The sequence below is a fragment of the Mustela erminea genome, chromosome 8 (genome assembly GCF_009829155.1).
Source record: "Mustela erminea isolate mMusErm1 chromosome 8, mMusErm1.Pri, whole genome shotgun sequence".
NCBI classification, from domain to species: domain Eukaryota; kingdom Metazoa; phylum Chordata; class Mammalia; order Carnivora; family Mustelidae; genus Mustela; species Mustela erminea.
In genome coordinates, this window is record NC_045621.1 from 26,643,534 (window position 1) to 26,670,055 (window position 26,522).

General features: G+C 54.7%; 1 protein-coding gene across 1 annotated transcript; it reads left to right on the forward strand.

Annotated features, from left to right (window-relative positions):
- The first annotated feature begins 1,001 nt into the window (after positions 1-1,001).
- Positions 1,002-25,344, forward strand: IGFBP2 (insulin like growth factor binding protein 2). Its single transcript, XM_032354745.1, has 4 exons — positions 1,002-1,569; positions 22,378-22,607; positions 23,348-23,488; positions 24,836-25,344. The coding sequence occupies exons 1-4, from the start codon at positions 1,113-1,115 to the stop codon at positions 24,998-25,000; spliced, it is 993 nt and encodes a 330-aa protein (XP_032210636.1). The 5' UTR covers positions 1,002-1,112; the 3' UTR covers positions 25,001-25,344.
- The last annotated feature ends 1,178 nt before the right edge of the window (positions 25,345-26,522 follow it).

Sequence of the window (26,522 nt, forward strand, 5' to 3'; positions counted from 1 at the left end):
TGCATCCCTGATCAAGAGAACCTCTCTGACAAGAGTCTTTGTTAGGGTCACAACATGGGTAATAATTAAGGCCTGGTCCAGCCGGGGCTAGCCAAGAGAGATGACTCAGTTTAAACAAACAAAACAGGGAAGGGAGGCCATCCTTGTCCATCTGCAAGACCCCATAGAGCTCTAAATGCCCCCCCCCCTTCTCACACCTGGCAGTCTGATCTGACCTCTCCAAGACCCCTGCGGCAGAGTGTTGGTTAGGGGGGTGGGGATCTCGCCCATAGCAAATGCCTCTGGATCAGGGAGAGGAGGCAACTAAAGGATTACTTTGGGGGAAGTCAGGCAAAGAGGAAGGGAACAGGTTTCTCAGTGTCCAGAAATTGCATTTCTGGTAATTATATGTTAGCAGATGTTGGCAGGGTTGGGAAACTGCGGTGGTCACCAGGAGGGGCTCTTCAGGCTAGGCTGGTCTAGTGGGTGGGAACCTGCTTCTTCCGACCAACTCACTGATGACCAGAGGCATTTCCCCAAGCAACGTGTCGGCACTGAGTGGAACCCTGAGGATGGAGGGAGCTGGTGGGAGCGCACTGAAATCCACCTGAAGGCCAAGACTCCGTCTTCTGTCCTTTGCATCGCCCCAGCACTTAGCCCAGTGCCGGCAGCATGGGAAGCACGCAAACTAAGTCCTTCTGAACGGAACCGAAAACAGGAGACAAAAGCACCCACTTTTCTCCACTCCCGCGCGGATGCTACCCAAGCCCCAAGTTACTCGCATTCCCCGGGAGTCAGGAAGCCCGGGGTAAGATGGGTGTGGAGGGACGGAGGTTCAGCGGGGCGGCGGGGTGGTGATGGTGCAAGGGACCCACAGAGCCCAGAAGCGCGGCGGGGGAGGGTGGGCGTGCGGGCGTGCGCGCACTCACAGGCCGGCGCGCGGGAGTGTCGGGGGAAGGGGGTGGTCTCCAAAAGGGGGAGGGGAGAAGGCAGGGGGCGGGGAGAAGCAGGGCCCTTTAGGACCCGGCTGCGGCTGCCGGGGAGGAGGAAGAAGTGGAGGAGGCGGCTCCCGCGCTCGCAGGGCCGTGCCACCTGCCCGCTCGCTCTCCGCCGTCGCGCTCACCACCGCCAACATGCTGCCGAGACTGGGCGGCCCCGCGCTGCCGCTGCTCCTGGCACCCTCGCTGCTGCTGCTGCCGCTGCTCCTTGGCGCCGGCGGCGGCAGCGGGGTGCGCGGCGAGGTGCTGTTCCGCTGCCCGCCCTGCACGCCCGAGCGTTTGGCCGCCTGCGGGCCCCCTCCGGCCGCGCCGCCCGCCGCCGCGGCCGCCGCGGCCGCCGCGTCTGGGGTGGCCGGAGACGCCCGCGCGCCCTGCGCGGAGCTGGTCCGCGAACCCGGCTGCGGCTGCTGCTCCGTGTGCGCGCGGCTGGAGGGCGAGGCGTGCGGCGTCTACACCCCGCGCTGCGCCCAGGGGCTGCGCTGCTATCCCCACCCGGGCTCCGAGCTGCCCCTGCAGGCGCTGGTCCTGGGCGAGGGCACTTGTGAGAAGCGCCGCGACGCCGAGTACGGCGCCAGCCCCGAGCAGGTTGCAGGTAACGCGCACTGGGACAACTAGTTCGGAGAAACTTAGAGGGCAGCGGAGCGCGGGGCCGGGGGCCGTTCCGTGCGGGAGCGGCGTGCGACGGGAGCTCCGCGACCGCTTTAGTGGAGGAACAGCGGAGTCCTCGACCAGTTGTGGGCGACTGCTTGGGAGGGGGACCCGAAAGTCAGGCCCGGGGAGGGAAGCTGGAGTTAACAGCGTGCGGGAGAGCCCTGGCTGCTTACCGGTTTGGTCGGGATAAGTGGGCAGAGGAGAGGCATCCCTGTTACCGTGGTCTTCCCCGGGTGGACGTACCTCGACTTATATTTTGGAAGGGGGGATATACTGGGGAGGAGGGTGTTGGCCAGACCTGGGGGAGTACGAACTTGAGGCTTAGCTGGGGCACAGTTTGAGTCGGTGGCCGCCGACCGAGGGTTTCCTGGAAAGGTCCGGGTGGAGGACACTGCTGGGGGGCGGAGGCTGGCGGGTGCCGGTGACTTCGGGGACGTCTGATGAGAGCGGGGCGCTAGGAGAAGGGCGGCAGTTCGTCGAGGGACCCTTCCGTTTGGGATGGTGAGGTGGAAAGAAAGGACTTGGTACTCCGTAGGGTGGGTTGCTTAGGAGAGAAACGCAGACGAGCTCTGCTCTCATCCCGGGGAGAACGAGGAAGGCTCGTGCTTCTCTGTTGGGAGGAACAATAAGAGAGGGGCATTTCGGAGACTCTGCCCAGCAGTTGAGTCAGTGTAACTTAAGCCGGGTCGCCGGCTGCAGACCCGGGGCGGGGGCAGCAGTGCTACTCACTGGAGCATCTGGGCCCCAGGGCAGAAGGCAAGACGATGCCCGGGCGCTGGACCGGGCTGCTCTGACCGCGGGGAGGTGTTACCCCCGTCCTGATCCGGGGAGATCCTTCCTGTGCGGTGGAAGGGGGGTCCGGGGAGTCTTTGTAAGGGATCCTCATTACCCCCAAAACGATTTTGAGGGACACGACCAGGCAGTCAGAATCTCACTTTTGTTTTGGTTTTTGTTTTTAAAAATTACAAAAGCCTTCTGCCCCAGTGGTCTGGAGGAGACTGTAATTATTTTTTTTTCTTCTTGGAGACAGTTGGGAAATGTGTCCACTGCCTGCTGCTGTTGTTTTAAAAAGCAAGCGAGTCTGACCAAGTTCCTCAAGCTTAAAAAAAACAAAAAAAAAAAAAATGGAAGAAAGGAAGAAAAGGGATAAGTGAAAACATTTTTGCTTGCTTGTAAGCGTATGTGGTCATAGTCATGTACCCCCTCCCCGCCCCCCAGGACCGTCAGGCCTCCCCACCTTTCCCTCCCCAGCCATTGTTTTTTCCCTGTTCTCCTTGGGAATGGAATTGGGGGTAAGAGTTGAAATCTTTCTTCTATTTCTCTGGCACATGTTGACCTTGAGTGCAGAGCAAGTTGGGGTTTCCTCAGAGGAGGTAGCAGAAACCCCGAGTCCCTTTCTTCTCCCTCTGCTTGCTTCCTTCCCCCCCCTGGCCTCCAAGTTAACCCTTCCCTCCTGCTTCTCTTAGAAAGTCATAATAAAAGGAAAAGACTTGGCCCTGTGTTCCTCCTCCGTGGCCCCCTCGCTCCTGCCTGCCCGCCCCCCCCCTCCAAGCTCCCCACCAGGGAGGTACTGTGCTTTTTGAGCTGAACTCTGACAAACTAAACATCTTCCTCAGCAGGGTGAACTTTTCAAAGGCCTCCAAGTTCACAGACTCCTTTGGATTGTGATCGTCTTAATCATTAAGTGCGTGGCACAGGTCCTCCCTAAACGTTGTACTTTTTTCACCCTTCCTCCTTTCCACTGGCAGCTCTCCTGCTTCCAAGCCCCAGAACAGATGCGGGAGATTCTCCCCATTCACTCCTCCCTAGAGCCCGAAGGGGGGAGTTGTCAGGGGAGCCCAGGGACAATGGGGTGAGTTCATGGGAAGAATGTCACTCTGGATTTTCTGCCTGGTTATGGGACTCCTTTCCGCCAGCTAGCCCCAGCTGCCTCCTCAGCCCTCTCCTCCCAGTGCCCAGACAGACGCCTTCCGCATATTTCTCTTGTGCTCCAGACTGGGAAGAGGGGGCACGGGGGGTGGGAGGTGGGAGCTAGATGTGGAAGCTGGGTGGGCACCCTGGAAAGAAGTGTTCCAAAGCAGGGTGCTGAGGCTTGAGGACTGGGCAAGAGGGGGCACTGCAGGGTGAAACCTGGGCTGGCAGGGGTGCAGGAAAGAGAGGGGCTTTCTGTGCCAGAGAGGGTCTTGGGCAGGGGCGTGGCACTGCCCATAGAGCCCTGGGGTCCGGGTTGGGTGTCACGGTGCACAGAATGTGGCCCAGAAGAGACCGTAGCCCTGAAAGCTGCCTCCTCCCCCCTCCATCACCCGTCCCTTTTCTCCCCTCTCTGGAGAACGAGCTCTCTCCCATCCCAGACTGCATTCCTCTTTGAGCAGGTTGCTTTTGAGAATTTTAAACATACCCTCTTATTTTGAGGCAGCAAACCCCAGCAGTTCCGGCTTTGCTGTTAGCTCTTTTGTCTTTGTTCCCAGGACTCAGGGGCTGTGTCGCTGACTTCCTGGGGACGGCTGGGATGCAGGGGGTGGGGGGTGGGGCACATCTGCGGGTGCTGAGCCTCCATCCCTTGGGGGTGATGGGTCGGGACTGGTTGGTTCAGAGAAACTCAGCATGCCAGACTAGGGGTTGGAATAGGTGAGTGAGCCTGGAAGAAAAATGGGAGTGGGGGCCCCCCTGAGATCTGTTGAGGTCTGGATCTTAACAGTGTGTGGGTGTGTTTGCTGATGGAGTGGGCAGGAGTGCCTAGAAATGTCGGGGTAAGAGGAGGAAGTGGGCACCCTTTCAGAATTCAGGGTTGGCGGGGTGGACTGGCTCCCTCCGCATCTCCCTGCCTCCTTCCCTGCCGTATACAATGCCTGGGATTATGCCGAGGGGCGGAGCCGCCCCAGTGGCCGTCTGGCCGTCTGCACATATAAACGTGCTATAGAAATGTGCAGTCATTCAAAGTCCCAGGGCAGGCAGGCGGGCGGGCGGGCGGGTCTGAGGAGCCTTTGCATCTGCAGTTGCTGGGGGACCAGAAAGGGGGGCAGAGGCTAGCGCTGATTTACAGTGGTTCAGTGCAGCTTCAAGAAAGGGGAGAAAAGCAATGGGACTTCTGGCTCTAAGCGCTGCTTTGCATCTTGTCTTGCATAAATTTGCATACTGAGTTCAAAGTCGTAAAATAGACTTGGGGAATGAGTGGGACCCACTGTCACTGATTGCTAACACCACTACCTTCCGCCACCCTCCCCCCTTCTGGACAGAACACCCAGCACTTGCCCCGCTAAGCTGCTCTGCCTGAGTCACCAGGACGCGTTGGGAGGAGGAGGTGGGGGAGTTGAGGTGGCGGGAGGGGGACAGAGACCGGTGGTTCCTGGGCCACCTGACCTAGTGGGATGTGGCCGTGTACACTTTGGTCCTGGAGGTCTGGTCTGGAGGGTGTGGCTCCCCAAGTCCCAACCGGGCGAGGAGGCAAGCTGTGGTGGGCTGGCTGCCTCCTCCGTCCCTTGTGCTCCTCTGAGGGCTGGAATCCGAGGAAGTCATGGAATCAAGGGTTGTTTGCCTGCAATCTCCTTACTCACCTTCCACTCTGTCCGCATTGTTCACCGTGATGGTTCCCTTTGTGTGGTAATAACGATCTCATCCATTCCCCTGACAAGGTATTTGAAGAAGCTTTGAGGAAACCAAATCCTCTGTAACGAGGTCATAGGATCTTGTAAAAATAGGGCTGAGGAGTCTCTGAATTAGCATAGGTGGTGGTGTCCAGGGGAAAGAGGAATCTATGTGTTCACGACCACCGCAGAGGTCTATCTTTGCAGTGGTTCTTGGTCAAGTTGAACTATTGAGTTTCCTGGCAGGCAGAGGGAAGAGGGAAGCTTAGACAGTTCTAAGATTTTGCTTACCTTAGCACGGAGCTTTAAACTGAAATTTTAGGGCAAATCCTTCCTTTGGGTTAGGGGACTACGTAGAAGTTAGTCTTAGAAAGACGCCTGCGGGCCTTGGGAGCAGGAGCCTATTTGGTTCCCTTTGTCCTGCATCTTGAGGACCTCCTTGGAGAGAATCCCTGTACTGGAGCCCATTAATCAGGTTAGCTTCTTGTCGGGTCTCACATTAGCTGTTCTCTGCTGTAGAACACTGGATGCACAGTTGCTAAATTTTGATATAAGGAAGTTCCAAAAATTCTTGGTTCCAGTGAAATGCAAAATAGGACGACAGTTCCTGGTGGGGCCTGGGGGCACAGCAGGGTCTTCTGAAGGGAATGAAGGAGGAGCAGAAAATATGTAGGCTCTGCCCACATTTGGTTTCGTTGTTGACCCCGCTCACATGCTACAACACGGTACCAGCAACAACAACGACGACAAAGGGCTCGGTTATTACTATTTTTGAAGAGCCTCATCACCAGGGACAGCATTTCATTTCAGTCTGTCCCTTCTTAGTGTTCCCAGTCCCCCTTTCCTTCCCTGCTTAATCGATGCTGCTTTTCTAACCCCCTCTCCCCTGGCCCCCTCGGCCTCTCCCACTATGGCTGGGTCTTGAACAGCGGGTTCAAGCGGGTAAGGCTTGAGAAATGGCACAGAAGAGAGATGTACCCCAGCCTTCCACAGGACTCCAGGTAGGTGGAGACCCCATAGGTGGTGGGGATTGGAATGCTGGAAACAAGTCTAATTCTGGGATGAGGAGGGTGGTTGGCAGAGGAACATGGGGCTGGGCTTTGTGGGGTGGGGGTTGGAGGGCAGGGGTCACCTCCCCAAGGGGGTTTGTGCTAGGGTTGCTCTCCCTGCAACCGAGGCAGAGAGGAGCAAGGTTAAGCTTTTAAGTCACCAGGGGAGCTGGTGTTCTGCTTGGCAGACGTTCTAGGCCTCTCTACTCCTTGCTGTCTCTGGCCAGCTTTTTGCTGAGATTGGCAGGCAGCTGCCAGGGGTTCGGTCGCCTTCCCATCTGTCTTCCTCCTATCATGAACTGGCTTCCTAGCCTGCTTTGTCTCCTGTCTTCCAAGATCCCTGTGAGGGAGAGAGGGAGGCGTTTTACCTCCTTGTTGCAGCTTTGGACTCTGAAGCTCAGTTAGGGGACGGCTGAGCAGGTGAGTCACGAGCTGAGAGGCTGCTGACCTTCCTTCTGTTCCCCTCCGCCCCCGTGGTCAAGCAAGGGAAGGGGGGGCTGTAGGCAGCAAAAGTCTTTGACCCCGTCAGCCCGAAAGTTTGTTCCTGGACACCTGCCGTGCATGGGCCAGGTCTGGCTGTTTGCATTCCCTCAACTCCACTGGGAGGCCCAAGGCCTGGGACTTCTCAGAGAGGGAGGTGACCAGTGTGCTGCAGTTGGGAGAGACAAAAGGGTCCCAGGGTGGGGTGAGCAGAGGTGGGGGGTGGCCGCCCTGCTTGTGCCATCATGGGGACCGGGTTCCACTGCAGCCTGAGTTCGAGAACCCGAGTGCTGACGCGTGTGGGCCTTCCTCGAATACCGGTTTACCTGTTGGTGGAACGGGGGACGATTGCGTCTCTTCAGCGGGGTGCGCCTGAGGACAGCTGTGGCGTCGGCGAGTGCCCGGCATGCAGCCGGCGCTCACACACGCTGGCTGCCTTGACGGCAGCCCACCGTGTCTCCTCCCTGACGCCCAGCGAGCTGGCCTTCGACACGAAGGCCACGTGGGCTGCGTCGGGCTGGCCGCGCGTCTCCCCGGAAGTTTGAGGGTCGTGCTTCGTGGCCTCATCGAGGTGTGAAGTTGCTTCAGCTCAAAGCCCGGTTTCCAACCACATGCTAGCCAAGGCAGGTTCTCCCCAAGCCTCCGTCTTCCTTATCTGTAAATCAAATATCGACAGCAGCAACTCTTTAGGGGGGCACCTGCACGCGTGTGTGTCTGCGTGTGGGTGTGTGTATGTGGAAAGCTAGATAATACAGACAAAACTAAGCACTTCTTTTTTTTTTTTTTTTCATCTCTTTACGTATAAAATGGAAATAACCATCCCTCTGGCCTACTTTCACAGACTGTAGTTGAGCTGTTTGTAGAAAGGGTAAGGAAACTGTACTTTAAATACGGTATAAATGGATTTGACGTCAAACAAATGGTTTGAGGTGAGAAGGCTTCCATTTTTTAGGGATGAGTTAGGCAGTGCTCCTTAGGGCCCGTACCCCGATGTCTGAGGCTGACCGTTCTTCATCTGGGAGCTTCACCCTTTGACCCCTCAGTTGGGAGTGGAGGGACTGCAGGGACAGAAGTGGCCCCAGGGTTGGGACCCTGGGTACTTGTGCGGGCTTGCTGCTCTAAGCTGGTGACAGGGCTGGGTTCTGCCTTCACCCGGCCAGCCAGCCGTGAGGACCTAGCTGTCTGAGGTTTTCGGAGGACCAGAGGATCCCTGAGGCCCCTGTTCAGGGGTGGGAAGCTCCTTCCTCCGGGGACAGCCCCCTACAGGCGCCCTGCTGTAGACCCAGCTTCAGAACAATAGGGTCAGGTGGGAGCCAGCTGGTCTTAGCACACTGAGTACCTAGAGCATGGGCCGGGCTGCACGGCCGGGGAGTTGTCCAAGGCAGGGAAGGCCCTGGGGTGCCTGGTTCCTGCTCCAGGAAAATGGGCTCTCACGTCTCTCTTGCCTGAGCCTTGGGTGCCAGAAAGTTGAACGTGATCCTGGCAAAGACACTGGGCATTCTGTCCAAAAAGTGACGTGTCCTTACTACGCTGTCTGCAGAGTGGACCTCGCTCTGAGTTGGGGAGCAGCCTCTCATTTTGAAAAGGTTTGATGGGCTCTCCACAGGAGTGCAGGGTGTCGGGGGGCTGTTGGGGAGAGTGTTTTCTGGGCTCTGAGATTCTTCCCAGTGTCTGATTCCATTCGTGACCGCCTTTCTGGGCATAATGATAGTGGCGGCTGTGCTCTGGAGCCTCCGGTGGGAGGGAGGCCCCAGGAAGCAGAGAAGGGGGCTGCTTGAATCTTCAGGGGTCAGCAGAGGCTTGTAGTGAAACCCAGGACAGTTGGGACAAAACACAGCCCTTGCCACTGGGAATCTGAGGTGGAAAGTTCCTTCGACTTGGAGGGCCTTCATGACCGTGAGGAGGGAGGTGTCGAGAGGAGAAGCCCACTTTACAGATGGGATAGTCAGTCCAGAGAAGCTTGTTGGCTTTCAGGTTCCAGGGTAACTGCCCCCCGCCCCCACCTCCACAGTGAGTAGAGTGTACTGGCTATGGATTTTTTTTTCCCCTCCTGGAAAATGGACCATCCCCCTATGCCCTTCCTCCTGGGCCACTCCTGTCCTTTAACATAGCCAGGGAAGATGTGCTCTGGCTCAACTCCTGGGTGTCAGTCAGGGCGCAGAGGGAGACCTTGCTCAGAAAGCCGGCTTCTCCGGAAAGAAATACAGAGTCGACTGTAGTCAGGAATTGTTTCCCCCCACAACCTTTTTTTTAGTGGGGGGAGGGGGCACTTGGCAGCCTGTGGGGCCCCTTCTGGCTGCCAGCCCCACATCTCTTCCTGGCTGTTGGGAGGCAGGGCAGGAGTGGAGATTGGGGAGAAGGGGCAGGGGCTGGCTGGCCTCCAGCTGTGGGGCTGGAGAATTGGCCCATGGGCCCCCCTTCAGTTGGCCTGAGCAGAGGAGAGCCTGGGGTTTCTAATTAGTGAATGGGTATAGGTGTGTCAGCCTGTGTTTCCTTCAAGGAGCTGAGTGCTGGGAGGCAGGAAGCCAGGAAGCCAGGGAGGGAGGGCCTCAGAACCCAGGAAGGCCTCAGCAAGTTGGGGAGGTGGGACGTGGGGAGGCTTAGCATGTTGAACCCCTGAAAGGATTCAAGGAGGTGGGACCTTCTAGCAGGAGGGGTCTGGGCTGGATTGTGGGGTGCAGTGAGCCAAGGGTCTGCCCCAAGGGGTAAAGGACAAAATAATGGTAATTAAAATCGCTTTCTTCCAGACATCATCCACTTTGACGAAAGTGTTGGTCGAGTTTTTTTGGTTTGGCTTTGTTTTTTTTTTCCAGCTCTTGTTTTAGCCTCAGGATTCTCCCCACTTGACAGATGAAGAAATCAAGGCTGCATTCCAGTTCCAGTGCAGGCGCAGACCGGAGTGGATCTGGGTCACCAGATGCTTCTCCCAGGGCCTCAGTCCCGCAGACTCGCAGACTCAACGCCTGCAGAGCAGCAGCGAATCATATATATATTGCTGCACGCTGCTCGGAAAAGCTCCTTTTCCCTGGGAGGTGGACCTTAAGGGATAACTTCGCAAAACTGTTCCTTTGCGCAGCTCCCCAGGAAGTTTCTTTCAGGTCTGTCGCCTTGACTTTTGGATGGAGGTGCCAAGTTGCCTGTCAAGGAGAAAGTGCCTGAGGCCAAGATAAAATGAAAATGGCAGTCCCCTGGGGGCCCTTGTCTCGCAACCGGCCTGATAAGGCTGGGTTTCTATAGCAACGGCGGCAGGAGGTGTGGCTGGCCGGGAGGAAGGGGAGCCCAGCTAGGATGGGTGTGGGAGATCAGAAGGGCTTTCCAGCGACAGGCAAGACAAGATCCCTAGATGAGGAGGGGACGAATGTGATAAAACTGAAGGAATAAAGCCCTGGGGGTTAAAAGCTGCCAGTGACGCCAATGACGCCAGCCTGGTTCCCTGAAGAGCCCTGGAGCCGAACAACCTGGATTTGGTGTTGGCTTTGCCATTGATGACGTGGCTTTGGGCAGCTGGCCTCAAACACTCCGGCTTTGTGTGTTTTTTTTTTTTTGTCAAGGTGAGAGGGGATAAGAAACTATCAACCTCGTGTGATTGCCGAATGATAAAATGCAGTTCTGTCCACAAAGCTCTTAGCCCAGAAACTGCGATAATCGATAATCGGTGTCCTGCAGGTTTTCCTTCCTTCTTCGCCTAATCGCAGCCCACGGAACAGGAGGAGAGGGACTGTTTTTCTGTATTTTCTGATTTGCCAAGTGTATTAAGAGCAGGGACGGAGGGATCCGGTTCCGAGGGATGGCTTCTTCCGTGGGGTGTGGCTTCCCTGGATGGCTGCCCTTGGCTTTGGAAAGTCCAGAATGGGGTTAGTGGTGGAGGGTTTTCCAGTGGGTGGTCATGGCCTTTGGTGCCACGGCCACTCATTATGGTTCTGCCAGTGGTTGAGAGCGTGGCCCGTTTACGCCCCAGAGTCGGGGAGTCTCCCTCGAAGCTCTGCGGGTTGTCCCCGGTTCCCGTTGCTGCCTGTCTGCCCAGAGAGCAGAACCAGGGAGGACCCCAGATGTGACGCCCTATTTTATCAGACACAATTAGTGAACTTTTCGTTGAGGAAAAAGAAAAGCATGGTGACCTATTTAAAGACACTTATTTATATTCAGGACACTTCTTGTGCTGGTTTTGAGAGTGTGGGCAGGCAATCCTGGACATCTTTACAGGTTTTTAGTTTCTGTTTGCGCCCCCCGGGTTCAGTTTGTCAGGCCCGCAGTCCCTGGGAACAGCCTTCACGGGGCTGGAGAGGAGGCGGGCAGAAGGCGAGGGTAGGAGGAGACGGGTGGGGAGGACCCAGTCTCGATCACTCCGGGAGCTGGTCTGTGGGGTCATATCCTCCGAACGGAGTGTGGGAACGCTTGTTTGAATGTGGGTCCCGGGAGAGGGACGCGTCTTTTCTCTTACCTCTTTACTTTACTTGCTGATCCCTTTTTTTTTTTTCCCCTTTTCAAAACTCCTGACCAGTCTTGCTGCTGGGGGTCCTGGATGGTGAGGGAGAGGCTGGAAAAGTGAGAATTAAATAGAACACAGGACCCTAGGCCAGAGAAGGGTGGGGTGGTGTTGAGGGAGCCGGCTGTCCTGATCCTGGGGGTCACACATGGAGGGAGCGCGTGCCGTGTGCCGCGTGCGAGAATGTGAAGATGCGTTTGACACGCGACTCGGCACCAGCGGAGCCAGACAAGCATTTTATTTTATTTGAAATCTTTTTTTTTTTTTTAAAGATTTAATTGTGTTCTTTTAAGTCATCTCCGGACCCAACGTGGAGCTCAGACTCACGACTCCAAGATAAAGAATCGTGTAGTTTTACTGACCGAGCCAGCGGTAGGCCCCAAGAGAAGCATTTTAAAAAGTTGAATATTAACTATGAAGGAACTAAAAGTCAGTAGAGCTCTTTATAAATCGAATGCAAGCGAAGGGGCAGCTTTTAGCCTTTTCAACCAAGGCTTTTGGGAAGTTCTCTAGGTGAACTAGTGAGAACCCTTTCTGGTGAGTCGAGTCACAGGAGAGGGAGAATTGGGTTTGACGGGTCTCTCCTTTCGACTTAGAAGGCACCATCTTGTTCTTCCAGAAAAGTGAATCGAGCACACCAAATGTCCTCCCGGCCCTCCTTTCATTTTTTCATACTTTTCTTTAAAGCGCTATGGGCGCGAAGTCCACATTTGCATCTTCAAGAAGCTCCATCCTTTGGAGGAGGAAGGGAAAGCAGGGACCCAGGCTTTTTGCCAGTGTGCTCTGGGTAGGGAGTTGTGAGAGAAGCTGAGTCAAATAAAGGAGTGCTTTGCCCAGGGATGGCCCTTCATAGTCTCAGTCCAGGGGCCTTTGGACACTTGGAAGCCATATTGCCCTTCTTCCTTGCAAGGTTCCTCCTAAACTCTACCAGAGTAAGTCTGCAGTTTTTTCCCCATCTGCCGGGTGTGCTACCTGTTTTAGTAATTACCGTGAAAGTCTTGAGTGGCTTCTACCCTGGATCGTTCTGTTTCAGTTAAGGCTCTTACTCTCTGGGCCTCAGGGAACTGGAACAGCTGTCTCCCTTCCTCCGGGCATGACTGGCCTGTGGGCACCTGCACCACGCCACACCTGTGGGTGTCTCCGGTGCCCTGTGGGCTCCACTGGGATGCCCTTGTCCCCTTGGCTTTCCCTTCTCAGGTCCGCACTATCTTGATTCCTTTGTCCTCCTCTCCTGGACTCTGTGACTGTCTTCCATTCTCTTTGGGTCTTTCCTCTGATTCATTTCTCAGTTCTTCATCCCACAGAGACCTGGCCAGGAGCCCATGGTCAGTCTCTGGCAGGCAGGTGACCCTGGTGACACTGGTGGCCTGTGAGTGCCAGTGAAGTTGGCCAGGTCACTCATGTTTGGCCCTCTTGCACCCAGTGGGCTTTCAGAGGGACCCCAAGTTCACGGATACCCCTGCTTGGCAAGGCGAGGGAGGAATGAATGTGATGAGGGAAATGACTTGTTAACGAAAATGGTTGTAGGGCACCTGCTGGCTCAGTGGTGTGTGTAGCTCTTGATCTCGGGATTGTGGGTTCGAGCCCCACACTGGCTATAGAGATTATGGATTGCTTAAAAATAGAATATTTTAAAAAATGGTAAAAATGCAGAGAAGAAGTAATAGGAATCATGCAGTAACACCAGTGTGCCACCCAGAACTGGGAGTGGAGGACATTTTGTCCTGTTGGCTTCACATCTGTTTAACGGACTGAGCCACCCCGGTGTCCCAGCTTCATGTCTGCTTAAAAAAATATTTCCCGATGGCTTTCCCCACCAGCCTCTTGTTGCTGTCCCTTGTCCCTAGAGGCAGCGACCAGCATGCATTCCTTCCTGTTTCTGTTCCTTGGCAAAACAGATTTGCTAATAGATGCCCAACATCTAGAGTTCTCTGAAAATAAGTTACATGTGCAAAAAGGACTCGTTCTGCAACTTTTTCTCTGTGTCAGCGTTAGGTTTAGAGGTCTGTTAGGTGGATAGATCAGAGGAGTGATCACAGGTCCGAGCCATTCTGGTCACCTACTGTGTATTACTCCATTGTATTTACCCTACTGAATTTCCTTCTCCGTTCACCTGCTGGAAGGCTGCTGGCTTGGGTTTGCCCCTACAGGTAATGCTGTAATGCATGTTCTTGTGTACGTGTCGGGGAGATGTAGAGTTGCTGGGTCAGGCACCTCCTTCCTGTTCCCATATCCCCTATCCCAGCTTTGCACCGGAGCACACTCTCTACCCCCTTGGGGTTTCTGTGGCGGGGTTACCTTGCCGGGTTCTTGGATGGCTTTAGTTGAGCCAGAGGAGACATGTTTGGGACCCGTGGAAAGGGTGAAAGCTGATAGGGCTGTTTGCCATCTTGCTTTCAATTTCTCTGGCTCTTCAAGGACAGCCTGGCTCACGGAGTCCCAGGGGACCTTGGCTGAATTTGAGCCTGTTTTTGTTTTCTCAAACGGTGTGCCTCAGCGCTGACCCTCCCCAGGTCTTTGTGATTCCAGGAATGACCCTGGTGTTTATAAAGCAGCCCTTTAGAGAGCGCACAGGCAGGGAAGCTCTGTAGAGTCCAAACTCTTCCTGCTAACTCGGTGGAGCCCGAGAGGAGATGGCGCCGTGAGGGCATGCTCTAGAAATCTCCATGATGCCTGGCCAAGAAGGGCCCCTGTTGCATCCATGCATGTATACGCGTCTGTTTATGAACCTACGAGCCTGTGGATGGAAAGAGCTTGTGAGACTGTCTTCCCATGAAGTCCTGTCCCTTGAAAAGAACTGGCATCCTTCTCCCGTCACCAAGAAGTTCTTCAGCGAACTGAGGCAGGAGAGCGAGAAATGCAGAGGAATGGGGCCTTGGAAATGCCAGAGCTTGGAGGGAGTTGTTAAAAGTACAGAGCCCTTAACCTTTGCTCAGGCTTGCCGTGAACCCCAGGGGGCTGGAGTCCAGGACCATTCGTAGCAAGCTCTTGGGATGATTTCTGATCAACAGGCAAGACAGGGCGCCGTTCTCCTAATCAAACTCACTGAATTTATGGATGAGCAGGTTGAGCTGTTTTTTTTTTTTTTTAAATACGTAATCTCTACATCCAACGTGGGGCTCGAATCATGCCCTGGAGATCAAGAGTCATGTGTTTTACCAACTACCCCAGCCAGGCGCCCCCATATATTGAAGCCTACATATCTTAACCCCCTGATGGGCATCACTCACTATCCGGGGCATGGTGCTAGCATCGGGATCAGAACCTTGCCACCTCCCCGCCACCTGCCCCCCCGCGCCCCCCACTGGCTTTTAGGCCAGTGCTTCTCTTCCTGCTTGGCTAGAGCAAGTTAGCCAAAGTTTTGAACTGAAGAGCTGGTATTCAAAGAGAATCCAGAAAGAGTTTAGGGTGGCTTGGCCGGCAGTGGGCTCGATGTCCTGCTTTCATGCATCATCTCCAGTAGCCCGTGGTAGTTCCGAGGGTAGGATGATGAGCACCAGGGGAGGTGACCAGTGCTTGCCCCTGTGGGATACAGCCTGGATGACGGGGGATCAGGAAGGACTGAAGAGACTGCTTGTAGCTATTTCCTCCCCCAAGGGAGTTCCTTTTGTGCCATAGCCGTGCCTAGGAGCTCCTGGTCTGTCGCCCGGAGGGTTTCTCACCCAGTGTGGTGGCACCTGGGAGACTTCAGGGTTGCTTTGCTGACACCACGCAGGGGTGCCGGGTGTAGGGAGCAGGGCCTCCAAGGCTGGGAGACAAGGGGAAGGGAGTTTGGAAGGAAGCTGGGCGCCAGCAGGGGGTAGATGGGCTGACCGGGAGAGCGTCATTCCTGAAGCTGGAATGTGCCACGGGTGCCAGCCTCCACCGCAGTGGATGTCCATGTACGAACGTCCGTGTACATACACTCTCTTCAGAATTCCCCTATGAGCACCAGGGTGGCTGGCTGCCTCTGACCTTTGGAAGAAAGGAGGGAGGGAGACACATAAACGAGGCCACTTACCCAGAGAGACCAAGGACCTCAGCTGAAAGATGCCAAAGCAGCTCCCCTTTCTTCCCCATCCATGGTTACCTTCTGCCTGCCTTCCAGCGGGGATTGAATTCTCCACCCCAGCCTCGGGGGCCTGTGTTACTGCACATGGGGGCCACAGTCAGCCATCTGAAGGCACTGGCTTTACATTCTTTTCAAGACAGCTGGTTCCCGTGCATGTTGGTGACTTTACCGATGAGCCCTGTCTCCCCTATGCCTGCCTGGTCGCTATGAGCGCCTTTCCCTCCCTCCCACCCCCCTCCCGCCCCTCCTCCCTCCCTCTCTCGCCTTCCTTCCCACAAATTCTGTAAAGGTAAAGTTATTTAGGTGAATCCACGCTTGCCCAAGGACTTCCATCAGATGCCAGAGAACTGTGATGTTGAGCGACATACAGAATTCATACGATCAACAAAATCAGGCTTTAGAAGGAATATGCAGAGAGATAGTATTGCAGAACTTTCTGGTAACTCGTTTTTCTCCAGTGTGCATGGCCATCCGACAGATCGGATCTTCCCCGCCCTTGCCTGGTACGTGAATCTTCCATTTACCCATTTAAGAAATCGATCACCTGTCTGCACATTTCTTCTGGAACTTGATTTTGCCCACCCTGGGCAAATGGTAATGATAAGTCGCAGCCTTCACTGGAGTAGGATTCTTATCCACGTTTTTCACACTGGAGAAGGGGGAGCTTGGGAAGGTTAGAGGGTTTGGCCAACATCATGGGTGAAACAGAAGCGGCAAAGCGGGAAGTCCTCTTGACTCCTGGAGTTCTCTGCCCATTCGACTTTGTTAATGAATTGTCCATTGCCATGGATGTTAATGAGAAGATGGGAGTGAGTATTAATTCTTTTGCCCAACATGTGTCAAGATTAAGTGCATTTGGGGAGAAACCAACAAAGCAGAAGCCACGTGAGTTCTGTGTCCAGCGAGAGTGGAGCCGGGAAAGCGGCCAGCCTTCCCCCGGCCCATTGCTCGGAATCCATTCTCGCAGGGTCTGCAGTGCCGCTACCTGCGGAAGGAGGCGAAGGCACGGGAGGGAAGGACAGATTTGGAGTCAGAGTTTATCTTCTCTGGGGGCCCCCAGCTCTTAGATTTCCAGAGAGGAGGTAGGCCAAGGAGAAGGTGAGGAATGCCTAGGTTTTCTTAAGAATAAAGACAAGAAGAAAGCAGGGAGGCATAGTCGTTTGTTGGAAGATGTGGCATGTTCCGGGGAAAAGTTCCCTTTTCTCCCCAGGCCTGTGTAAGGACAAAGCCTCAATCACACCCTAAGCAGGAAGGAGTACGGGGTTGCGTTTGGATTTCAGGGGCCTATTTTCCTAAGAGGGCTTTGAGGTTTTCTATAGATCAGGAATTGGAGCGTGGAGGTCAGAGCATCGCATGAGGAGAAAATGTGGTTTCATGAGAGTGGGACTCATCCAACACAAGGGTTTTCATGCACTGGGTCAGGTCGTCAGTGCTACGATCCAACAAGATCACGTCAGGGAAAAAAAGGCTATGCCAAAATTAAAGTTTAAAACCAGGGTATTAATGCGTAGTCCGGAATGCAGAATGAAGGTGCAAAGCTCTTTCTCCTGGAGGGAGAGACCGGTCCACCTAGTAAGGCAGAGCCAGAGGACAATGTCGGGGACCCCAGGCACTCTGTTGATGGCATAGCGTGTGTAGCTCCTCTAGACCAGGTGGTAGTCCTTCTGGGCCTCGGGTTTGCTCGTTGCTTGCCTCTGATTGTCCTTGCTTTTCTCAGCGGAGCATACCTCCAGGTGCATGAGGTTGAGGGGCATGGCAGGATGCAGGAGGGGAGTTCTCACGCTCCAGGCTCTCTGTGGTCTCCCCCACTTGTCTTCGGAAAAACTTTACCTTCCATATATAGTCGGCAAACTCCCTGCTTCAGCGGTGAACCATTTCCTGGGGCGCTATGGAGTAGAGAACAGTTAATCCTTAGGGGAAGATCACTGGGGACCCCGGAGGCCCCTGTGGGTTATCCCTAAGCCCGAAGCCTTCTCCAGTTGTGGGATTTGGACTGCTAAGAACCATTGCTTAGACTGACCTTTGCACTGCAGCCCATGGAGCTGCATACATCAGTGGTTGTGTAATAGAGAGTATTCTGAACCTCACTCTTGGGCAGGGGAAAAAAATGCAACTTGGTATTTTTGTTCTGAGGGCAAATTCCATCTCTAATTGGAGTTCTCCATTTGGAATGTTTTCCTGCGGATCGCTCCTGTCCCCTGGAAGAGAATGTATGGAAAGCACTGGGTAATGATGGTATAAGGCCCATGTGCCCGGCAGTGCCGGGTGGGTACTTGCCCCAGGGTGGGGGGAGCCGTTGAGAGCTGGCTCCGCATGCTCCCCGGCAATGTGTCTGCGAGCAGCGTCGCCGGCAGTCTGGCTGCCCACTGGAAGTGGGTGCTGTTGGTCTGTGATTTATAGATGAGCCGTGGAAACACAGAGAGCTTAAGTGACATGTCTGGGGCTGCACAGCTAAGTGGAGACCTGGGATTCGGTCGGGCTATGAGACTTGGGAGCCTGAATTCTTGAGCTTCTCGGCTGGAAATAGACCAGTCATGGAACTAAAGCTTTCTTCGGTCTGCAAGCTCGTGTGGTCTCCACCCAATCAGCCCTCAGGCCCTTCCCCAGGCTTGGACTTCAAGGTGTGGAGTGTCAGAATGTGCGTCAGCAAACCAGACCTGTGGATTTCTTCATCTTAATGGCATGTGCGTTGGCAGCGTTGGGATCAATAATGGAATGGGACGAAACCTAGCCTGGAATCCAGGTGGCCTGCGTGAGGGCGGACAAACTGACCTTTACTTCAGAGAGGGCGGGGCCATCTCAGGATAGGAAGCCAACTCTGCCCTCCTGGGAGCAGACGGCCCCGTAGGCCCCTGCCTTCTGGGGCCTGGTGCAGGGCTGCGTTCGGACTGTGGCCCGGGATGCCTGGGCATCTGTGGTCCTCCTCTGAAAAGATGTTAAGTCATATTTGGTAATTGTATCTTAGAATGGTGCATGTATTGGTATTATAGATCAAGACTTAAAAGAAAATTTACCTAAAGGCATATTTTTCCTTTTGATTTCATTTATTTATTTATTTTTAAAAGATTTTATTTATTTGACAGAGATCACAAGTAGGCAGAGAGGCAGGACCCGAGCTGAAGGCAGAGGCTTTAACCCATGAGCCATCCAGGCGCCCCTTTCCTTTTTTTTTTTTTTTTTTAAAGATTTTATTTATTCATTTGACACAGAGAGATCACAAGTAGGCAGAGAGGCAGGCAGAGAGAGAGAGAGAGGAGGAAGGAGGCTCCCCGCGGAGCAGAGAACCCGATGCGGGACTCGATCCCAGGACCCTGAGATCATGACCTGAGCCGAAGGCAGCGGCTTAACCCACTGAGCCACCCAGGCGCCCATCCTTTTGACTTTAAAATAGATCCCCACATTCCCTGGGCCCTTGGGCTCTGGGCCCGCTGCGCCTAATGACAAGCCAGCTCTGTCCGGAGTCTGCCGGCCTGATGCCTCTTTATCCGTGCGCATCTTGTTCGTCTTACCTGTTTTCAGATGCCTTGTTCTGAGTGCTAGAGGCGGACTGACCTCTGGGACTCTGCCAGCGGATGCTGCCTTGGCTCCTGTCAGTGGTCTGAGCCCCAGGAGAGCTCAGGGAAGGGGGAACAGGAACCTTCAAGTCCTCTGGAACCAGAGGGTGGACTCCTGGGCTCTCGAAGTGTGCTGGGGGAGGAGCCGTGGCGGAGGGTCTTAGCCGGGGGAGGTGAAGATAGCAGTTTGGATCTGCCTTAGGTGGGGTCTAAGGTCATTCAGCACGGGGCTGGGGAACTTCCAGGCCTCCGGAGAAAGCCTAACTTCTGAAGGGTGCTTTTCAGTGGGAGGCACTTTCAGCTCCCAGGGGCCATTAGTTTTGGTTGTCCCAACTGCAGGAGGGCTCCTGGCCTGTGGTGGGTAGAGGCCCAGGATTCTGCTTGGCATCCTGCAAAGGACAGCTCGCCAGGGAAGAATCCTCTGGTCCCAGTGTCCACAGTGTTGGGGTCGGGAGACAGGGTGTGTGACGAAAGTTTGGGGTGGGTGGATGGGTCTGATCGAATACGGAAGGGACAGAACTCCCAGCCAGCTTGGTGGCAAATGGCTTCAAATAGGCTATCCCCTGCAGGTGCTGCTTGGGCTTCTGGAACAGGATTTGATCTATGATCAGTTTATCTATGGTAACACCTGGGCTACCCAGGACCCCTGGGGAAATAGCCATTCTAAAGAGAATTTTCAGAGTGCCTACTCATTTAAATAATTCAATTTTGGGGCTCCTGGGTGTCTCAGTGGGTTAAACCTCTGCCTTCAGCTCAGGTCATGGTCTCAGGGTCCTGGAATCGAGCCCCGCATCGGGCTCTCTGCTCAGCAAGGAGCCTGCTTCCCCACCCCCTCTCTGCCTGCCTCTCTGCCTACTTGTGAACTCTCTCTGTCAAATAAATAAATGAAATATTTTAAAAAAGTAATTTATTAAAAATAAATATTTCAATTTTTATTTTTCTAAAGTTTAACAATTTTGGATAGACATCTTTTTTTTCTTTTTTTTAATGGGGAATGCTTGGCATGTTACCCCCCGCCCTCTTTTCTGAATGTCCCACGGTCCTTGTCATTACCCACACAACTCTTGTTTTGGACTACACAGTATGGAAGTCCTCCGGGATCATCCATGGGTGTGGAGCTGTTTGTGATGCACTAAACATGCCCAAAGTTCTTATGTTTGTTTTTTTTCAGTCTCCTCTTATCTTCCTGCCATTCGATACTTCTCGCCACTGTCCACATGCCTTCCTTCTCTTTCCTTTTAATTTTGTTGATTTTATTCTGCCGTGGCCGTAGAAACCAGACATCCAGAGACCAGGCTCGCTGGAGCCATGCTCCTGCAAACCAGCAGTGTTCCTGTGCTGAGTGTCCCCGCGCCCTGTGAGGAAAGCACTTGAACTTGCCGATGCTTCAACGTGCTGACAGCTGTTTTGATGCTCAAGGGGTTCTCTTCCTCTGCTGCCTGGTTCTTGGGTTCTGCATTGCCGAGCGAGCAGATAACGGATAACTGAGGCAGTTGCTGTCTTCATCATCAAAGTACTATCACCAACAGGACACAGAGTTTCTGTGTTCCAGGCCTTATCTTAACTGCTTTACCTGTAACATACTCTCAGCAGTCCTGTGAAGTAGGGGCTGTGATGATCTAACCGTTCAGGTAACAAGATGGAAGCATAGGGAGGTTGTATGTGCAGGACAAATACAGCTGGCGTAAAAAGTCGGGGAGCTGGGGGTGCCTGGGTGGCTCACTGGGTTAAGCCTCTGCCTTCAGCTCAGGTCATGATCTCACAGACCTGGGATCGAGCCCTGTATTGGGCTCTCTGCTCTGCGGAGAGCCTGCTTCCCCCTCTCTCTCTGCCTGCCTCTCTGCCTACTCGTGATCTCTCACTCTCTGTTAAATAAATAAATAAAATCTTCAAAAAAAAAAAAAAGTCGGGGAGCTGGGATTTAACTCAAGAATGCCCTATCAGCTGGGGCTCGCTAGTCTGGAGGTCACGTGCTGGCTTTCTAAAGGAATGCCGCCACAGCTGGTGAGGACGGGCCCCAGGGGTCAGGTGGCCAGACTCCACCAGAGTCTTCTGGAGCTTGCTCTGTGAAAGCAGGTGTCAGTTCCCCAGGAAGCACAAGAGTGTCCCCACTCCTTAGCCATGGAGGGAGTGAGTGAACGCCACAGCTTGCAACAACCCAGAGTGGGCATCACAGCCCCCCTTTTACAGGGCAGCTCTTTGTCCCATGGAACTCTGTCCAGGACAGTGGGCATCTGAGCCCACCACCGTGTGCCTCCACCCTGTGCCTGAACTCGGAGGGGACTACCAGGTCCTAAGTTTCATCTGAAACCCTTGTGTAGAAATATTGTAAGAGCCATTCAGTTATGTTATCGGGGCTGTATTTGAAAGCACACAAAAGGGAAGAGAAAACGTGCAAAATTTGTTTAGAAATACTCCCTCCGCACATCTAGGTCTTGTTGGCACCTGCTGGGGGATGGCTTTAGGCCCCAGGGTCTGAGACCTGGTTGGCCCTCCTGTATCCACAGGGGGCTGTTGAGTCCCAGCCCTCCTAGAGCCCGTGAGAGCTTGTCTCCCTGGTTACGACTCTTCCATGCCCTTCTGTTCCTTGGGCCTCCCCTGGCTGGACCGACCGAGCCAGCATGAGCCTGTGGTAGCTGGGGGCTGCTCTTAGGGCCCCTCCACCTGAGCTGTGCACCCTGCAGGAGCCTCTCCCTGGAGTTGAGGGGCTGGTGGCTGAGGAAGGTGGAAAGAGACTTAACAGGTGCCTTTGAACGAGCATCGGGTGATGCTCCATGCTTCGCGGTAAGCGGAAAGTGCAGAGTGGAGCCGGTTCCTGTTCCCCGGGCTCTCTGGAATGTGGCTGGTGGTGGCATGCCGAGACAGACACGGGAACGGGTCAGGGCCGCTGGGGGCAGTGCTGGAGCGGCCGTGGGCCTGAGTCATCAGCGGACACGAGAAGGGGGCAGGTGGGCAGATGAGTGATAGCGGGTGTCAGACGCTGCGGGCTCTGGTGGTGGCTCTTCCCCCTTCTCACTCCCTCACCTCACCCTGGCCTGGCCAGGGATCTGAGGCATTAGTTTTGAAAATGGACCCAATCTGTGTCCTTTTAGGCCACAGATGATGAAGACCTTAACCTGGGGGTTCTGGTGGGTGAGCCTCGGAGGTCTCTCTAGGGGAGAGTGATGGCTTCAGGAGGACTTAATGCCATTCCATGGTGAGAGCCTTGCGAACACGTTCCTCCTTCCGTGCTCCTCCGTGCTGCTCCGGATGGAGGCAGTACCGAGGAGGCCTCCCAGGCGTTTTCTTCAGTCAGTGGGCCTGTGTTCCAGTGCCAGATTCGTGGGCTCAGTCTTGGTTCCTGTGTGCCTTGACTTGCGCATCTGTCAAAGTTGGGGTAACGCCCCCCAAGAGTTGCCGCAAAACTGAAATCGATAGCCTATGTAAATTGCTTAGAACAATCGCGTGGCTATTGGTCATCTCCATCCTCAGGGGTTCACACTGGCCCTGGGGGCCCTGCCATTCTGAAAACGGCACCTAGAGTTCTTCCCTTCCTCTCTCTGCAGACAACGGTGACGAGCATTCTGAAGGAGGTCTGGTTGAGAACCATGTGGACGGGACCGTGAACCTGTTGGGCAGTGGAGGCAGTGCTAGTCGGAAGCCCCTCAAGTCGGGCATGAAGGAGCTGGCTGTGTTCCGGGAGAAGGTCACCGAGCAGCACCGGCAAATGGGCAAGGGGGGCAAGCATCACCTTGGTCTGGATGAGCCCAAGAAGCTGCGGCCGCCGCCTGCCAGGGTCAGAGGGGCTGGGTGTGCTTGGAGGGGTGGGAGGTCTCGCAGTGGAGGAGGGCACCTAGTAACATCCGTGTCCTATTTGCCTGTAGACAAAGCACTTTCCTTTCTGGTTCTCCCACCAGCATATTCAGGGAACTTCTGGCCGATCATTGTCTCTTTCGGGGACCTCAGTTGTCGGCTGTGAAAGAGACTGGGTATATGGTTTCTTGAAGTCCCCTCCTTCTGAAACCTCCACATTTCTTTTTGGCGTCAGGGCATAGGCAAGGAAATGGATGCTAGAGATGGACTTGAACTTGCTTGAGCTTGCTGGGATGTGTTCCCCTCACTCGGCTGCCCCCATTCCTCTCTCCAGCTGAGCTCTCTTGTCTTGGGTCTTGGTCCCGGTTGGGTTAATGGGAAGGGATGGAGGTTGGCCCATGGGGTCGGGGCAGAGGTCCTCTAGAGAAAGCCACTTGAATTCGCTTTTCCAAGGAGATCCCATTTTGGCCCCTGAAAGCCACCGACAGAGTGAAAGACGAGTGAAAACACCCATCCATGGGACTTTCAGAGAGGCTGGCGTGGACATGATGACATATTAGTGAGATTGCTGTCAGAAGTCCCTGGCTGGTTCCACCAACCAGCTCTGTGGCTGTGGGAACATCCCTTCCCTGTGCAGGAGGTGGTTCTGAGGGCCATTGTTCCATGAGCTCAGTTTCACTCTGAGAATCCTCTTTTCCCATCTGTGCTTGTCTGTGCCCACAGACCCCCTGCCAGCAGGAGCTGGACCAGGTCCTGGAGCGGATCTCCACCATGCACCTTCCAGATGAGCGGGGTCCTCTGGAGCACCTCTACTCCTTACACATCCCCAACTGTGACAAGCATGGCCTGTATAACCTCAAACAGGTGAGAGGGAATGTCCTTGGCCCTGAACCCCAGCTGTGCCTTGCTCTTGCCAGAGGCTGCCTCTTCTTACCCAGCTACCTGCCATTAGCCCTTGGTGTCCGGGTTGGGTGGAGCGCCTGGGAGAAGCCACGTTAGGTTCCACTAATGCTTCTCAACGTTTTTATTGGGCCTTAGAATCGCCTGGCAGTGATTCCTGGGTCTGACCATCCCAGAAGGCTGGGTGGCAACCAAGGGTTTGCATTTCTACCAAACTCCCAGGAATGGCTGATGACCCGTGGACCACACTTCCCGAATCACTGATTTACACCATTGACTAATTGCCTCTACTGACCCTCCCCCTGCACAGCGGTAGGGTCTGGGGGTGGGGCTCACGTCCATACCTCCCTCAGCCCAGGCAGGCATCTTGCCGCTTGAAATACCAGTCTAGTGTTCAAAGCTGTTTGTACACGCGCCCTCTAAATGTGTGACGGTTGCTGCATTTGGGGCTGAAAAGAAATAGTGATCTCTTCTAATGAAAAACAGACTGTGTCCTGTCCCTTACCGGTAACTGAAGGGATTTTCCATGGTAATTAATTAGTTTATGGATAAGAGCAGGGATCCTGGGACAGGAATGGCTTCTTAGCTATGCCTCTTACTAGCTGTGTGACATTGGTCAAGTTACTTAATCTATCTGTACTTCCTTCTGGTCATCTGTGAAGTGGTGGAGTAATGGTCCCGGAGTTACAAGGTGGTTGCGGATTAAATGAACGTGTATGCTAGAGAAGAACGGTAGGGGGCGCCGGCTGCCTCAGTGGGACGAGAGTGCGGCTCTTGCTCTCAGGGTCAGGCGTTGGAGCTCCACGTTGGGCATAGAGCTTACTCACACGCATACACACACACACACTCACACACACTTAAAAACCAGTAACTGAATGAGCAGCGTGTAGATGGCTCCCACAGTGCACGGCCCACACTAGGGCCTGTGCTCGTGTTGACTTCTACCATTACATGCGTTTTTTCACTTCACACTGTAACGAAACCCTGGTCTGCTGGCGACCCCACGGGACAGGACCTCCTTGCGGGTGGGGACTGAGTCTTTTCAGCTTGGGGCACTGCCCAGCACCTTGCTAACTGGAGCATGTTTGGTGGGTCCCGGTGTCACGTGGGAGCTTGTGCATGGAGCGGAGTTCAGCCCCGCTCCAGACCTTCTAAAGGCGAGTCTGCATGTTAGCGAGGTCCCTGGTGCACGGTCAAGGTTGTGAAGCACCAGCCTGCAGAGCTGCTCAGCAGACCTCAGGCTGCGTGAAGGGGAGGAGAGCTGCGGGCTTCGGGGCCATTCCTCCACATCCTTCTCTACTCTCTCCCCAGTGCAAGATGTCTCTGAACGGGCAGCGTGGGGAGTGCTGGTGTGTGAACCCCAACACTGGGAAGCTGATCCAGGGAGCCCCTACCATCCGGGGGGACCCCGAGTGTCATCTCTTCTACAATGAGCAGCAGGAGGCCCGTGGGGTACATAGCCAGCGGATGCAGTAACCCCCAGCCAGCCGGTGCCGGGCGCTCCCCTCCCCCACCCCCTCTCCAAACACTGCCAGAGAGAGGAGAGCCTTGCGTGGTAGGTGGGGAGGGTTTTCCAGGAGTGTTGACACGTGTATTTATATTTGGAAAGAGATCAGCACCGAGCTCGGCACACCCCCGCCTTCCCCCTCCCCAGCTGGAGCTGTCTGCACCCTCGCCTTCTCCTGTCCCTGCTGGGGAGGCAGGGTGATTGCAGTGGCCAAGCTGGGGGAAAGGCCTGGGAGGGGGGGGGGAATAAATTTTTATTTTTGAACCCCCGTGTTTCTTTTGCTTAAGATTAAAGGAAGGAAAAATAAAGTGTGTGTCTTTTGCCTGAGTCTTTGGGGCTTCCTTGGGAAAGAGATACCGGGGCCTGCCCGTCTCATCTGTCCAGCTCTGTTCCCAACTCCTGGGGACAGCGCCTGGGAAGAGGACAGGCACGGCTTTGGTTGGGTTGGGAATGAGAAGAATTCAGGAGGAAGGAGAGTGGCCTCCCTCACGTGGCCTTGGCCTAGGCCAACTTAAAGCCCCCAGTCCAGGTGGAATCCGCTACTAAAACCACAGGAATCTGCTGTCTCCCCCTGGACTCCCAGCTGAATGAAGCTTGGGCCCCCGGGTTGCCCCTGGGTGGGCAATGAGAGAGGAGAGGTGAAGCGAGTGCCTTTCCTTCTCCCAAGTTCAGGAGGATCTCGGAGATAGTGGAGGTCTCCGGCGCCTCAAATAAGGAGAGCTTCCTTCTCTGCCGGGGTGGGGTGGGGGGAGACAGTCCCGAGGTCCTTAAGGAAAGGGAGCAGGGTTGGTGTGCTCCAGCGTGTTCATGAAAGTGTTGCCTCAGAATTCAGGTGCTGCTCTCCAAGGGGCCCAAGTAACTGGCTTCTAGAATAACAATGTTAACAGAGGCAGGGACTACACACTTGCAGATGCAGACCCTACTTCTGAAGCAAAATTCTATGTGAGTGCTCTACCCTCTGTGTTCTGGGGGCACCTAACCTCTGGCAAATTGCAAGGAGCTCCCCGACTTTGCATGGGGCCACAAGGAAAGAAGCGCTCTTCTCCCTAGCATGGGACACAGAGCCCCACCTCTCAGTAGCCCCCCTTCTGTGTGGGGAGTCTGATCCTTTCCTTCCAGGGAAGTGAAGGAAGGTGGTTCCGTTCCACCCATATCCCTCCTGACCTTCCTTCTAGAAACTCAGGAGAGGCAGAGAGACACTTGGCGCCCATGGGTGGTGATGGTGGGGTAGGGGATGAACTTCTCCCCTTAGAAGAAAACCAGGTCTCCCGAAGCAGACCCACCCTAGTCAGTGCTCTAGCTTGTACCAGGCCAAGGCCAAGGCCAGCAGGCCATTTGGTCTGCTGCTCTGGAAGTGAGTAAATTCAATTAGTCCTCATGAATCCACAAATGAGGCACCATTAGCTCTACTTTCACAGGTGAAGGGAAAAAATCCCCAGAGGTACCCAACCTCCATGGCCCAGGCTGGGGCCCCTAATTCCAGAGTGTGGG